General features: G+C 33.8%; 2 protein-coding genes across 2 annotated transcripts; one reads left to right on the forward strand and one right to left on the reverse strand.

The window, feature by feature from the left end:
* Positions 1–562: 562 nt before the first annotated feature.
* LOC112500157 (profilin) lies at positions 563–3,667 on the reverse strand. The gene is made up of 3 exons (XM_025103492.1): positions 3,302–3,667; positions 1,771–1,908; positions 563–948 (listed from the first exon to the last, which is right to left on the reverse strand). Exons 1-3 carry the CDS (start codon positions 3,428–3,430, stop codon positions 814–816), a joined length of 402 nt encoding a protein of 133 aa, XP_024959260.1. The 5' UTR covers positions 3,431–3,667; the 3' UTR covers positions 563–813.
* Positions 3,668–9,207: 5,540 nt separating this feature from the next.
* LOC112501225 (putative dual specificity protein phosphatase DSP8) lies at positions 9,208–15,069 on the forward strand. The gene is made up of 6 exons (XM_025104926.1): positions 9,208–9,775; positions 11,562–11,684; positions 12,167–12,260; positions 12,342–12,424; positions 13,157–13,246; positions 14,539–15,069. The coding sequence occupies exons 1-6, from the start codon at positions 9,566–9,568 to the stop codon at positions 14,791–14,793; spliced, it is 855 nt and encodes a 284-aa protein (XP_024960694.1). The 5' UTR covers positions 9,208–9,565; the 3' UTR covers positions 14,794–15,069.
* Positions 15,070–15,616: the final 547 nt, after the last annotated feature.

A 15,616-nucleotide genomic window follows, 5' to 3' on the forward strand; every position in this document is an offset into this window, starting at 1 on the left:
AATGAAAATATTTAAATAGTTGATTTGAYATTAACATTGATATATATATATATATTTTTAAATTTTTATGATATCTTCAAATTTATATTTTATTTAAAAATAAAATCATTATTCCTTTCTTAAAAACACATAAAATCGTATTATAACATCGACAGAGACAAATAATAAAATAGAACATTAAAATCGAGATGTGTCTCGCTGCATTGCGCGAGAACTCTTCTAGTATTTTACAAAGCTTATTGAAAAAACCTCCTATCTGTTTAACCATAAGCTAGCATTTTTAAATTCCCACCAAATAAATAGCATTTCAATAAACTATAAAGTTTTTATCATTTTTTTACCAGTTATGTCCCTTGTATACTTCTAATTGCTTTTTCAACACGTCATTTTATATCATTTTACACTGTTATCTAATTTTTTAGGTGAATAGCTGGTTTGCCAAACATCACTACTTTATCAGTCTAACAACTAACTTATCAGCTAGTTTGCCAAACATATGAACAACTAGTTTTTCCCAAACATCACTACTTTATCAACCAACAACTAGCTCATCAGCTAGTTTACCAAACATAACTGTAAAAATGCAAACAACAGACACATCAAGAGCGATAATGTGCACCAAGAACGGAGTAAAAAGTTATTGAACTTATGTAATCGACGCAATACACATATAACCAGTCATATAACAAGGAATTGGAGATCAAGACTCCATAAACATCAAATTTGTAGACGAAAAAACTACTTCACATTCGTTGAAGGAAGAAGAAAAAGGAGTGTCGTTATTGAATAATGACGGGAGGAGGAAGAGGAGGTCTACATGCCCTGATCGATGAGATAATCGCCCAACCTCTCCACGACCATGTTGCATTGACCTGGAGCTACAGGCTCGTCATAGATGCCGAACACCATGGCTTGACCAGTTTTCTTGATACATATCCCTCCGGCTCCCTACCAAACCAAATGTAACAAGATTTTGAGATATCACATATGAGGTACCAAAATTCGTTCATTTTCATTCAGTTTGACCTTTTGAAAATTACCAAAATCAGTTGTGCAACAAATACATATGTCGGAATGCACTCTTGGCAATCCTTGCACAAAATTGGATCAACAGTAAACCAAATTATGCTTTAAGATGTGCACTTGGATGGTCGGGCTATTTAGCTCAATGACATTCTCCGGAAGCAACACCGGACATAAAACGAATTATGTAGACAACCTAACCCATGTTAACCACTTGGCTTGTGGGTGCACTGGTTAGGGAGATGTAGTGGAAATCTCATATACCCCAGAGACACTGCCAAAGCCCTTGTGGTCATGGAGATTCACCTGCGATGACTCCAGGCCATTCGTGGTCGCTTGAGGAATTAGTTGGTGCGCGTAAGTTGTCCTGAAACCCCACACTTACCAAAAAAAAAAACCTAATTCATGTATAAGTGTTTCCTTAGCACACAAAAAAGTGGAGAGGCAAGTCACATTGCCAATGATGAGAAGATTTTTTTTTGGTAACCGTGGTTGTCAAAGTCAAATTCCACACACCCAATTAATCCCATGGGCCCTAAAGATAACAGTCAGGAAAATCCCCAATGACCCTGAGGAAACTCGTACTGACGACCTAGGTGGTACATGTAATGTGTGTGAATGTGATGGTGTTAACATGAAACTTGAATAATATCGTGTATTTGGGTCAGTCCAAATCTAAGGAAACGTGCCAATGAACAATGACCATAATTAAGTAGAGGGCAAGGATGTGAGAGAAGTCTATGTTACCTTCTTTCCACGGATGACAGCTCCAGGCTCTCCTTGAATTACCATGTACTTTGCGCCTGCAAAGAATAAACCCGTAGGGGCAAGGGTACCCGCATCATTGAATTCAGCAATAATGCTTTTCATCTCCTCGGGCTTGAACTGCAAAATGAAAACGGCATGTTGGAAAAATGATAACCAACGCTAAGGGCCTGTCTGTTTGTAGCTTAATGAGCTTAATGAGACTCGCAATTTATTCGGTCAGCTATACATCACAGTTTGATAGTGGTTTAATGATATAGAAATTGGCTTATTCAGTAAGCTTCTAGGGGGAGCTTTATGCAGAAAGCCAAGTTTTTTTCCAAACCTGCCCCTCCCAATTAGAAAGCACACTCCTTCAATCTATAAAAAAATCTCCCAAACAAAAACCTTTCCGATCTATACAGACAACTTTATCCATATAGGACTTGATGAAAACCCAAACAAACAACCCCTAAGAATAGCCAAATTATAGTAATGAACATGTAGATGTTAACCAACACTATGATGACCATAGAACGTAATTTAACATTACAGTTCAGTTCTAGTTTCAATCCTACATATAAAAAGCTTATTGCTAGAAGTACAGCAGAGTTTCGCTTATAAAGATTACTCTCATCATCGACTAACTGAGTAATTCAGAGTCAGACCTATTTTTTTCTTCAAGTGGTGACACCATTTAACTATAAGAAACAAAGATATAGACATTTTACATAAAATCATCATTGGTCTGTTGATCAGTTATTTGCTTTTCATATATAAGGTCCAATGTTCAAGTCTTTTATTATCAATTTCTTCATAAACATAATAAATCTGAAATTAAAAACTAAAAACATCTGAACCCACGCATGAGGATGTAGAAATGCATGTAAACCAACTCTACCAAGAGAAATTTGTGTCGTCATTGTAGTTTCAAAAGATAAACGTTTGCATACAATAAATGATGTGGTGATACATTTCACGACCCAATAATGTTTTACACCACGGCGAAGGAACGGGGCAGTGCCCCCTACCCCCATATCCAATAGAATGGGTCTGCCCCCGGAGTAATTGTGCAAATAACATCTACTCTAATTAATGCCACTTCCATGGTAACTTTTTGTAATTGTGGGTGTCCAGACCAGCAATCAAACAATATAAATTTAGGAAATCGCATTAAATAAAGCTATCGAATGTGCCATTTAACTTCACGTATCTTCTCATGATCATGATTCATAATCCGATTTGAAAACATATCTTAACCAAATGGAAGGCAAATATACGAATTAGCAAAACAAAAGTGACAAACCTCAAATTTACACATCTTAATTTAACATGTTTGATCAATAATTATGAGCAAACCATCATTAAACGATCAGATTTACAAATCGGATCACATAATCCCATAATCATTCAGATCGACAACAAAAAACTCAAGCGTTGTGAAAAAAGTACGAATGAATCAACATAATTCAAAACGATTGAAACCAAATCGCTTAAAAATGCAAAAAGAAACAAAATGTAAATCATAAATTACCTGAGGAAACTTGGAGCTCTGGGCCCAAACGGTACCATCGAGTCCGAGAATGGCGGCAGAGGTGAGATGCTGGCCACTACCGTCGATGTCACACATCAAATGCTCGTCTACGTAAGTTTGCCACGACATTTTTGATCCCAACTGTGTGTGTTTGATTCAAATTGATAGATGAAAAGTCGATTATTAGGGTTAAATAAAGAGATTTGAAGAAGAGAACCGGTGATTGTGTCGAGCTGAGATCGAGCGGTCTTCTCTCCGTTCATCATTACATCCATCCATCCATTCAATCACCGACATCCTCGCCCGCTTTTCTCTCATGGACTTGCAACTTTCAAATCGTCAATTCTGTGCAAAACGAATGGATCCGATTTTTGTTCGGATCGGATCACGTTATATATGTCTTTCTTTCTATTTTGAGTAAATTACAAATTTGGTCCCTCTGGTCTGGTTATATGAAATTATGGATCAAGTTTCCAAACAAATTAAATTATAATGCCCGTCATTATAATTATTTTTTATTATAAATTAAGAAATGTATGACTGTTACTGAATGGCTTAATACATAATGATTAAGTAGTCAGAATTACTAATAGGCTCTCATGATATAATGCAAAATAAAATATAATTGTTTGGTAATTGTTTATAATTAAATTAGGGCACTGAATGGTTAAGGGGAACCAATGATAAAAAATCGTTCAGAGAGTTTTGGAACTATGAAGAGGCAAACTTTTGATTCACCTCTTAATGGAACTATTAAGAATTAAACAAACAACCTCTTAAATTCTTCCTTAAACTTCACTAACGTTAATAGAGTTACGCCAAAGGTCATTTTGGTCATTAATAATTTTCTTTTATTTCGTTTAAAAATAAACAAATTGATGTCACTTGCCACCGTCCATATTCAGGGTTAGTAGCCGGAGTCGTGAGATGATGGTGGACGAGGGGCGTTGAAGAAAAAGCAAGGGTGTCGTCGATGAGATTCTTGGGGAAAGGAGGACGATGTAGTCAAGTGTTTATATATTTAATATACCATCAATTTGGAAAAGACCATATTACCCTCCCTTAACTTAACGGAGTTAAGGTTAGCAACATTATAACAAGGGATCAAATCCGTAACAAATTGAAACCATTATGATAGTACTTGTAATTATTTTGTTAGAGGGATCGGATCCGAAAATTATATAAACCAAAGTGACCAAATTTGCAATTTACTCCCCTATTTTTTAGTAAGCTACAAAAATTGGTCCTTGTGGGTTGTTAAATATATTACAATTTTGAAATTACAAAATGAGATTTTGCAGAAAAAACATTCGGATTTGATGTCTTCCTCTAACAATCTTTTAAAGATTCCGTTAAATTAGGGGTATTTTTGTCCTTTTTTTTTGTCTTTTACCCGATTAAAATTGGTTTTATGATTTTGGTTCCTACGTTTTTTTAATCGGTTAAAAGACAAAAAATATGATAAAAAAATGAAAATATCCTTATTTAATCGAATTTTAAACATCATTGTTGTTTAATAATATTTTATTCAAAATGATTTTTTGAAGTGATTAATTAGGCAAAAATTACGTGTAATTCCTTCGACTACTTCAAATAACTCGTCAATTTTGAATGAAATATTTGCTTTACATAGTTAATTCTGTAAAAAAATTGTTAGGATTAAACTCTTTTATATTGATTAACCTAGATATCCAACTTGTTATGTGGGTCGATTAATCTCAGGACAACCACTTGCTTTACAGATGGCCTGGAATCACCGTATTTGAACCTCCGTGGCTACAAGGATTTTTATTCCTCATTGGATTTGAATCTGAGACCTCCAAGTACTTTTGACATTTGAAGCGAAGCTCAAACTAATCAGGCACCACATTTATGGTTAGAATTAAACTCTTTATGGTTTTGGTTCGATTGGATTCAATTTACATTTTAGATTCGGACCAATGTTCTTAGCACCAACTATATTAAAACACTACAACTAAAATAACCCATTTAAGCCAGAGGTATTTTACAGTCATCCTAAAATTGAATAAACCAGTTAAACTGATACATCTTAAGTAAGTTGGTCATTGTATTTACAAACAAACTTCAAGTCAAGAAAACTCAGTTTCGATCAATAATCAGTAATATTAAACCAGCTATTTAACTAAACCAACTATATATGACAATATATATATATATATATATATATATATATATATATATATATATATATATATATATATATATATATATATATATATATATATATATTTAATAGGTAATGATTATTGATAGATGGATGGATTTGTTATTTGTTTCAATTGACAAGGCTTCAAACATCAACATCAACCACATTTATTTTAGTAAGTATGATTGCATTTTACATCTATTAAACAATGAATGATTTTATTAATAATTTATTATAATTTTTAGTTAGATCACAAATTTGTGTTTTATAATAACTAAAAAGATATTCGTACAATAGAGTGAGATAAATCTCGTTTTTTTTTTGTTCCAGTCGATGTTATAATACAGTTTTATGTGGTTTTGAGAAAATGAAAATGTTTTTATTTTTGAATAAAATATAAATATGAAGATACATAAAAAATTTGAAAAAATAAATATCAATATTAGTACTAAACTAATTATTTAAAATTTCTCTTTTTTTGTGTATTTTCCTTAATTCATTTTTTATTTTGGGTTTAATAATATATTGTTCTATATAGATAATAATCAAGTATTTTTTGTTATAACTCAATGATTATTCTAATTATATATTACATTTTTTATATATAAAATGAGATGTTTATTCTCTAGATTATGGTTATCTACAACTAGTTACACGAATTCAACACATGAACTTTTAAAAATTTGTATTTACATACAATTTACTTGTAATATTAAATTTTAAGTAATATGCATCAATAAACAGTACTTCATACATAAAAAATGGTTTATAAGAGTATTTGTCAAATACTTTATAATATAGTATAAATATATGTATTTTTAGGCTATTTATGATAACGGTAAGGTAATTTATTTTTTGAATTTAATGAAAGATTTTTATTTATTTAATAAAATATAAATTATTTTATGAGATAGATTATTAAAGCGTTATTTAAAGTAATGTTTCAGTAAGTATCAAATATTTTTTAGTCATGCTTGTAATATATTTCTAATTAGTTTCTGAAGATGTCATTTAAAGTCATTTTATGTTGTCATATAACTTATCATATAGTTTCGAAGGGCTTTTGGCCTAGCGATATGTGAGTCTTTGACCTCTTAGTATATGTCAGTGGTTCAAATCTCACCAAACGTGATGAGGGTGTGTGAGTTTTTTTGTTATATTTGTCGTATATGAATATTATATACTTCAAAAAGAACTTATCATATGACATCTTAAAAAAATTATCTTCAAATTTATTTTCGCTTTTAAGTCGTTTTCACAAAATTATATATATATATATATATATATATATATATATATATATATAATCATTTTCACATGCATAAATCTGTTAAAGTTTCGATAATGACCATAAAAATAAGTAATTAAAGGTAGATGAAGGCATAAAAGATAAATTTAAAGTATATGTATCTGAAGAGGCTACGTGATGTTGTAATTGTCTAATGTACAGAATAATAAAGACTTAACAAACATATTAAATTTATGACATAAAAGAATATCGGGTTTGTTAGGGTGGGTTGGGTTCCAATGACCTCAATTCCATTCCAACCCAATACTTACGGTTTGAAAATGTTACAACTCGACTAGACATCGAGTTTGCTTCATGTCGGGTTATTTTGCGTTGAATTGGGCTGTGTTGGCCACGTTTTTGAGCACCCCTAACCAGAACCCAACCTTATAAGAATAAACTTATATGTTTTTGAAAAGGAACATTTTTTTGGGAAATTGACTAAAATAGCCGATCTTTCCATCTTCAATAACTTCTTACCCACATTTTCAAGATAATTTCCAAAATAGTCATTTTTTACGCAAATGCATACATATATAGAGGAGCGATCAAATGAAAACCACTCCGATTTGTAAAAACCGTAAAAACTACTTTCATCCATCGTTAATCTTATGAAATTTTTTCATGAAATTGTTAATCTTGTGAAATTATTTCATATAATTTTTTTTTTGATGAAGTTGTTTCATATGTGGTTATGAAATTGTTTCATATACTACTTAATGAAATTTTAATGAAACTGTTTCATGTATTTCTTTAAAATTAAAATAATGAAGATGATAATATCCATGATTAACACCCCCCACAATAAAAATGGTTAATCAACCTCCCATAATTACAAAAAAATGAACAAAATAAAAAATTATGATTGGTTGAATGAGGTTTTCACGGTTTTTACAAATTGAGTGATTTTTATTTGAACCAACCCCTATATATATATATATATATATATATATATATATATATATAAATATATATATTTACACATGCATATTTTTTATACATAAATGCCTATTTTTTATTTTCTTTTTATTAAAAAAATGTTGTTTATGCAAATACGTAAAACATTTCCGTAAAGTATAAGTATTTTAAAGATCACTTTACACATATAACTAAAAAATGAACGAAAGTGAGAAGAATGCCCATTTGGAAATCGACCGAAATGACCATTTCTCTCACATGTCTTCTAGTCATTCCTCTTCGGTTTTATCCAAATGTTACTATTTTCGCAAGTGGCACCTCCCTAACTTGCAGAGGTAGATAAATACAATTTCTTTTACAATTCCTACACACGTTCGCAAGTGGCACATCCGCAATTTCTGTCCAGGTCCACAAGTTAGGGAGGTGCCACTTGCGGACATGTGTAGAAATTGTAGTATTTTTGTCTTTTAGCTACTTCTACAAGTTAGTGAGATACCACTTGCGAAAGTAGTGACATTTGGATAAAATCGAGAAAAGAATGACTAGAAGACCAATTAACGAAAGATGATCAATTTCCCTTGACTATTTTAGTCAAATACCCAAAGTTTTTAGAGAAATTAATTAAAGTTAACATTTTGGCTCACAGTTTCACCTTTTAGCCATTTCTCTCCAGGAATTACCAAAATATCACTCTGCCCGTAAGTGTCCAGTTCGCAATTTGCAGATGAGTCAAAGTGTAATAAAAAAAGTTTCTGAACCAGGATCCTTAATTACAGAGACTAAAAATATAAATTTGGAAAAAAACACATCCTTGCAGATCTACACCTAATTTACATATTCGGTCTCTCGAAACTCGTTCAGTTATTTTACACTTTGGCACCTCTATAAATTACTGATTTATCACTTAGAGACCAAGTGATATTTCAATAATTTTTGAAGATATATGACTAAAAGATGAAACCACAAGTTTATGGGCCGTTTACCGAACACTTACCCGGATAAGTGTTTATCAAGTTACATTACGTCACTGTATGAATATGGTAAAAACTAAGAATCTTATCCGATAATAGCGAGAAAAAGGACCATGAATCTTACCTGATAAGAGCGAGAAAAAGGACCATGAATCTTACCTAATAAGAGCGAGAAAATGACTATGAGTCTTATTCGGTAAGTGAAGACGACGACTCTTACCATGGTAAGCGCTTACCGGGTGAATTGTTGCATATAATGTCGTTTTGATTGACTAAAATCTTACCCTATAAATAAATAATAATGTTAAATTTTATCGATAAACACTTATCAAGTAAGTGTTTGGTAAACGACCCTTTAAACTATTTGAGTTAATTTCCCAAATATTTTATATATCTGTAAAGAGATCAGGTGGGACAGGAAACGTCCCTGAATTATTAAACGTCCAAAAGTAGTACTACAATTATATAATATACGTTGCGTCACGGCATATTTCCTTCTCCATAAACAGGTTCTTTCGTAATTAACCCTTAGTCAAAGGTCAAAACATCTGCCCAAATCCTTCCTTCTTCTTCCACACCGATTCCCCTTTTTCTCTTTCCCCCAAATCGGTATCTCCCACTCACTCTCCACAGAATATCACTTAATTCTCCATAAATTAACTCAAATTCATCAAATCCAGCATTAAATGCCCTCTTTTCCCACTTTCAATCGATCCAAATCTTCCCCAATTTGGTAATCAATGTCCTATTTATAGCTCAAATCAATCTTTCAGTGGAAAATGTTGCGTATTCACTCTGGATCCGTCTCTTAAAACCTTGCAATCACGTCTCGGTGTTTCTGAAACCATCGGGTTGATTAAAGGGGTTACGGTTTTGGTTTTGGTTTTGGTTTTGTTTGAAGTTTGGTTGCGATCTGTGACATGAAGATCGTGGATTTGGATGATTCGTGTGAGGTGAAGAATAGCAAACAAATTGTGGATTATAATTATAGTCGGCAGATTGTGACGGTGGATGCGAAGAGAGTGTTAGTTGGTGCTGGAGCTCGGATCCTGTTTTACCCTACGCTTTTGTATAATGTTTGTCGTAACAAGATTCAAGCTGAGTTCAGATGGTGGGATCAAATTGATCAGGTTCGTGTTTTCAATCTGCGATCATCATTTGTGTTGTTATTCTGTGTTCAAAGATGTTGATCTGTGTTTATCGTGTATATTTCATTTCCTTTTGGGTGGTAAATTAGTTTCTAACATCCCAAGCAAATCGTAACGGGGGTGTTTGGAATTGCTTATTTGAAACAACTTATGTTTTTGTATAAAAACACTTACCGATTTAACTTCTTCAAAAACTTCTTATTACCGGTTTGACACCAGTATAAGTTGTTTATCCGAACACAAATGCTTATTACCGGTACTACACCGGAAAAAGTCAATAAGTTGTTTTTATAAGCAATCCCAAACACCTAGATTTTGTGTGCTTTGTCTGGTATTACGGTTTTAAAACGTGTCTGATAGACAGTACCTTATTAAAGGCAGCCTTTGTTCCCACCCCAACCGATGTGGAATCTTATCCCTTGGAAGTTGTTCATTAATCTAGGCATAAAAATTAAACAAAACCTTAAACAAATAGAGAACGATTCATGGTGACGAGTATAACTAGTTCTTTATCAAATCATGGATCATTGACTTGTATAAAAACATTTTCTCAATTGATTTTAGACCGGCGTCAGTGTCGAGACGTGCCAAACACTCCGCTTGTCCTTATGATTAAACTAGCACGAGGGGTTCGGTGGATTAGTTCCTAATTGGTTCTAGTCACGGATGTAGAGTTCAACCTACCAATTGCATTAAGCAATAAAGAAGCACCAATCCTTACTAATAAACGGAAGCCGGATATTTAAGCTAGATTACACAATCTTATAATGCAAATCGATTGATTTGATGGTCTATCGATGCATTACTTGCTACCAAATTGAAATTAAGAATAATTACGGGTTCCTAATCACCACTAGCAATTCATATTTAGGTTATGGGATTCGAGGGATCCTTCTCAAAACTAAAAACCCAAAAATGAAGAACACTTTGAAAGAATTTATGCTTTTTCCACAAAAGCACTTATCAACTTATTATAAGTAAGTAAGAAGACTTTAACTTTTTCAAAAACTCTTTATTACCGGTTTGCCATTGGTAAAAATTGTTTAAACAAACACTCAAAAATACTTATCGGTACCACAACATAATAAATCAATAAATTAGTTTTTATAAGCAATCCCCAAACACCCTTATCGTAATCATATTTTGAAACAGAACTTGAACTTACAAATGGTAGAAAACAGTAAATGACGAAGAACCCTAGGAACATTCCCCAAAATCGACTCCAATCTCCCTGAAATTCTGAAAATCGACGTTGGATGTTCTCTCCTTCCAATCAATCGATTCAGAAAATTGGTTCCTCTCCTCAATCGACGGTTTTAGAACTGATTTCTATACCTCCTCTCATGAAACCGTTCGAAAAGGGACGTGGCCACTTGATTTTTGACGGCTCGACTTGGGTGCGGCTAGAAAACTCGCCCGACGCATTTTTGAAGAAGAGAAACAGAGGCTAACGCATGTTCTCTCCTTTCAATCAATCGATTCAGAAAATTGGTTCCTCTCCTCAAACCACTCTCCAATGGTGGTTCTTCTAAGAACCTACTCTTTTAGCTCATAAGAACCTCCCATTGGAAATGCTGTAATGAACCATAAGAAATCTTTTCCTTTTTGCTTTGTTTTTAGTGTTTTAGTGAACATTTGCATTTGTTATGATCTTGGGTCGAAGAGATGATTTTTGTTATCTTTATTAATGCTGCAAGCTTAAATTGACAAGAGTACTTGATGATATGTAATTTGGTGTCTCAAACTTGTTTGCTTTTCATATATTTAGTATCTTCTGCTTGGTGCCGTTCCATTTCCAAAGGATGTTCCACGATTGAAGCAGCTTGGTGTTGGTGGTGTCATCACCCTCAACGAACCTTATGAAACTTTGGTTCCCACGTCCTTATACCGCGTAAGTGCTATTGGTATAATATCATTTTGCACTTAAACTTATACAACCATGCTTTGCGTTTGATATGTAGTCGGGACTGAACAGACGAGAATGAGGTAGGTAGGGGAAAGAATGGCTATTTTGGGAATTGCCTTGAAAATATGGCTAAAAAGTGATTGGAGGTGGGGAGATTGGCTATTTTAGTCAATAAGGTCTTTTAACTGACATGGATAGTTTAGTAATTTACCAATCTTCTCTGACCTCCTTGATTTTTGTTCTAGCTGTTTTGGTGTGAGTCAACGATGTCATGTCCTAGTCTAATGTCATGTCAAACGAGGAACAAGAAAGTTTTTGTTCAGTCTTGTCCCACGTACCAAACACATCCCGGCCTGAATTTGTCGGATACATGGTATAGACCATCTTGTTATACCTACAAGAGATTACCAGCTTGAAGTTGTTCATTTTTTAAATTCATTCATTCTTCTGTCTTTTTTTTCTTCCAGGCTCATGGTATAGACCATCTTGTTATACCGACAAGAGATTACCTATTTGCCCCCTCGTTTGTTGACATTGATCGAGCAGTAAATTTCATTCACAGTAAGTAAATAAGTTTCTTTTGCAAATATTTTCTTTAATATACTCTTTCTGGGACCGACATATATATGGTTTGTTTTGTAGAGAATGCAACCAGCTGCCGAACCACATATGTTCATTGCAAAGCTGGGAGGGGGAGGAGTACGACGATCGTGCTTTGCTATTTGGTAACAATTATTCTTACTTACATAAATCAAAATTTAACTTAATCAAGTACGTTGGTGTTAAATTAAGTCTTGTATGGATAAAGATGTCTGTGTGCATTAATCCGTCTTTATAGATGGAAAGGTTTTTTTTTTCTTTTTTGAAGTATATAATATTTATATATGGCAAATAGAACAAACAAACTCACACACCCTCCTCACCTTTCGGTGAGATTTGAACCATGACCTCCTAGAAATCCAATGACTCACATACCGCTAGACCAAAAACTCTTGTAAAGAACATATTCATTCCATCTATGAAAAAATCCTCTCAAACAAAAGTTCTTTAGTTGGGTGAGACAGGTTTGGATAAAACTCTACTTCCTGCATAAACTCCTTCCTTGAAGCTTACTGAATAAGCCACTTTCAGTATCATTAAGCCACTACCAGCGGTCATGTATAACTGACCGAATAAGCTGTGAGTCCCATTTAGCTCATTAGGGTGCTAAAAAAACAGGCCCTAACTAAGTCCTATAGATGGAGGTTTGCATGTCTTCATGGAAACAACTCCTTTAGGGAAGACGTCTGGTCTGCATATACATTCCAAATCTCCTAGATCCTGCTTTCGAGTGGGATATACTGCGTTTCTTCAGTTTGGTTTCGGTTTAGAATTCGCGTGTGGTCACTATTGGAAGCTTGGAAATATTTTATTTGAACGTTGGAACTTGTATTGAGTTGGGTCTAAATGTTATGCAGGTGGAATACAAGCACATGACTCCTGCGTCCGCATTGGAATACGTGCGATCTAGACGACCTAGAGTGCTCTTGGCTCCATCTCAATGGAAGGTTAGCTCCTCCTAATGTAAAAGAATCCATTACAACTATACGAATGTGTGGAATCAAGGGCAGTCCCAATCTTTTTAGAGGCCCTGCTACACCGGTACTAAAACTATAAGATCATTTGAAATTAGTAATAAATAAAATAAAATATAAAATTTCATATCCTATTAAAAATCTTGTAAATTAAAACAACAAATATGTTTAAAATGACAAATTGAGAAGAATATCAAAGAATTGTTTTTGTTTTTGATCGGCAAATTCTGAAATTTAATAGTCGCTTTTGATTTTGAAAGAAATTGTACAGGTCTTTATTGAGGTGGGTTCATAGGTTGGGCTATATAATATGTCCCAAAGTGTCAAAGAGTCCCAAAATCAGTACTTTCCAGTTCTACCCTTGATTATGAGATAGAGAAAGCCATAAATCTCTGGTAATTCAGTAAAATGTCATTTAGTTAAGAGTAAATTATGATATTCGTCCCTATGGTTTGTTAATAATTTCGATTTTTGTCACTGTGGTTTAGGAATAGCGATTTTCGTCCCTACCTTTAAGTACAATGGACCAAAACAGTAAAAAATTGTAAACCATAGGGACTGAAACAACAATAAATTGTAAATTAATTGTAGGGATGAAAATCACAATTTCTAAACCACAAGGACAAAAATCATATCTTTTAAACAAACCCCAAGGACGAAAATTGTAATTTACTCTTTAGTTAATTAGAGCATCCGCAATGGTCAAGTCTTTAAAAGACTTGATCTATTTGTCACATCAGATTTCCACTAACAAAAACTCATCTTCAAATACTTGCTTCAATGTGGGCTGTTTGGCAATTGCTGATTGGTTTGGTGCAGAATGATTAAGTGGTCAGAATGATTAAAAGGTTCTCATGATATAATATAAAATGAAATATAATTGTTTGGTAATTGTACAATGAAATTAGGGCTCTTAATGGTTAAGGGAGATCCATGATACAAAATCATTTAGAGGGTTTTAGAACCATTAAAAGACAGATTTTTTTGTATTTTTAATACACATACATGAATCTTCGAACAATTGACATCTCCCAAGCTTTTGCATGTCAAGCAGTTCTTCAAGTTATTGCTCTAATGGTTAACCTTTTCATCAAGTTTTTATTTTTACCATTGGAGATGCTTTAAAGATTACGTATTTCTAAATTGTGTGCGTTTTTCGTTATGGACATTTATTTTGGAACAGAGGCAGTATCCGGTACCGGTAGGAATAACCGATATCTAGAAAGCAGACCTCTTGACCGAAATCTCTTTTCAAATGTCTACAGGCGGTTCAAGAATACAGGCAGTGGCGGATAGCTTCCACCGCCACACCATCACCATCAGGGGATGCGGTTCTGATCACAAAAGCCGATTTAGAAGGGTACCACAGCCCGTCACAAGGAAAAGAACTGGCACTCGTTCCACGGGGGGCAAGAACCCGACCGATGATAGCGAAGCTGTCGTGCCTCTTTGCATCTTTGAAAGTTTCCGGTGGCTGTGCACCAATCAATATGAAGTTAACTGAGGCTCCCGCCTGTTGATTAATCCGGTCATTAGCGGCAAGAAGTTGTTTGGTGCTCTTGGTCTTTTAAAAAAGAGGATCGTGCAATAACGGAATAACGAAAAAGAAAAAAAGGGTATTGTTATCATCCGATCGTATGTCAGGTATGAACACTTCTGTATATATATGTTTGTTTTAATTAGATCAAACGTATCTCGTTGTTATGATAAGTAATCTCGTGGTTTAGCGGTCGATTTTGGTGTTTATTTGGGGAATGCAATGATGTATGAAGTTTGTTGTTCTATGTTCAATATGGGGTTTAATTTAACATGGGTAGTTTAGTAATTTGCTAAATTTATCTGGTGTTTTTGATTTTTTTTCCAACTATGGTCGGACCAAAAAATGCATTTTTGTACTGCTTAGGCATTTTTTGTCTTAGCATAATATCGTATCAAATATGGGACAACAAGTTTTTATATTGATATGTGTCATTTTATAGGGTTGATATGCACTTAAAGTATCATGGTCCTTGGTTATGATTCCCAAATATGATGTATTGGGAATGAAACCAAATATGATAGCATCCTTTAACTAAGTTCCCGTTTACCAAACGCTTACCCGGGTAACCGCTTACCAAGTCACTTTACTTTACCGGATGAATATGACAGAGACTAAAAATCTTACCCGGTAAGAGCGAAGTCAAGAATCTAGAGTTTTACCCGGTAAGTGAGGACGAGAACTCTTACCATGGTTAGCGCTTACCGGGATAAATTGTTGCATACGATGCGTTTTAGTGAATAAAGTCTTACCTTGTAAGTAAGCGATATTGTTGAAATTTACCGGTAAGTGTTTAGATAAACAAC

Source organism: Cynara cardunculus (assembly GCF_001531365.2).
Source record: "Cynara cardunculus var. scolymus isolate 2C chromosome LG 17, CcrdV1, whole genome shotgun sequence".
Taxonomy (NCBI): Eukaryota; Viridiplantae; Streptophyta; class Magnoliopsida; order Asterales; family Asteraceae; genus Cynara; species Cynara cardunculus.

Coding starts and splice junctions, on each gene's coding strand:
- LOC112501225 (XM_025104926.1), top strand. CDS start 9,566: ATGAAGATCGTGGATTTGGATGATTCGTGTGAGGTGAAGAATAGCAAA. Junction 9,776..11,561: donor GGTGGGATCAAATTGATCAG/GTTCGTGTTTTC, acceptor TCATATATTTAG/TATCTTCTGCTTGGTGCCGT. Junction 12,261..12,341: donor AGCAGTAAATTTCATTCACA/GTAAGTAAATAA, acceptor TTTGTTTTGTAG/AGAATGCAACCAGCTGCCGA.
- LOC112500157 (XM_025103492.1), bottom strand. CDS start 3,430: ATGTCGTGGCAAACTTACGTAGACGAGCATTTGATGTGTGACATCGAC. Junction 1,909..3,301: donor AGAGCTCCAAGTTTCCTCAG/GTAATTTATGAT, acceptor TTCATTTTGCAG/TTCAAGCCCGAGGAGATGAA. Junction 949..1,770: donor CTGTCATCCGTGGAAAGAAG/GTAACATAGACT, acceptor TTGGTTTGGTAG/GGAGCCGGAGGGATATGTAT.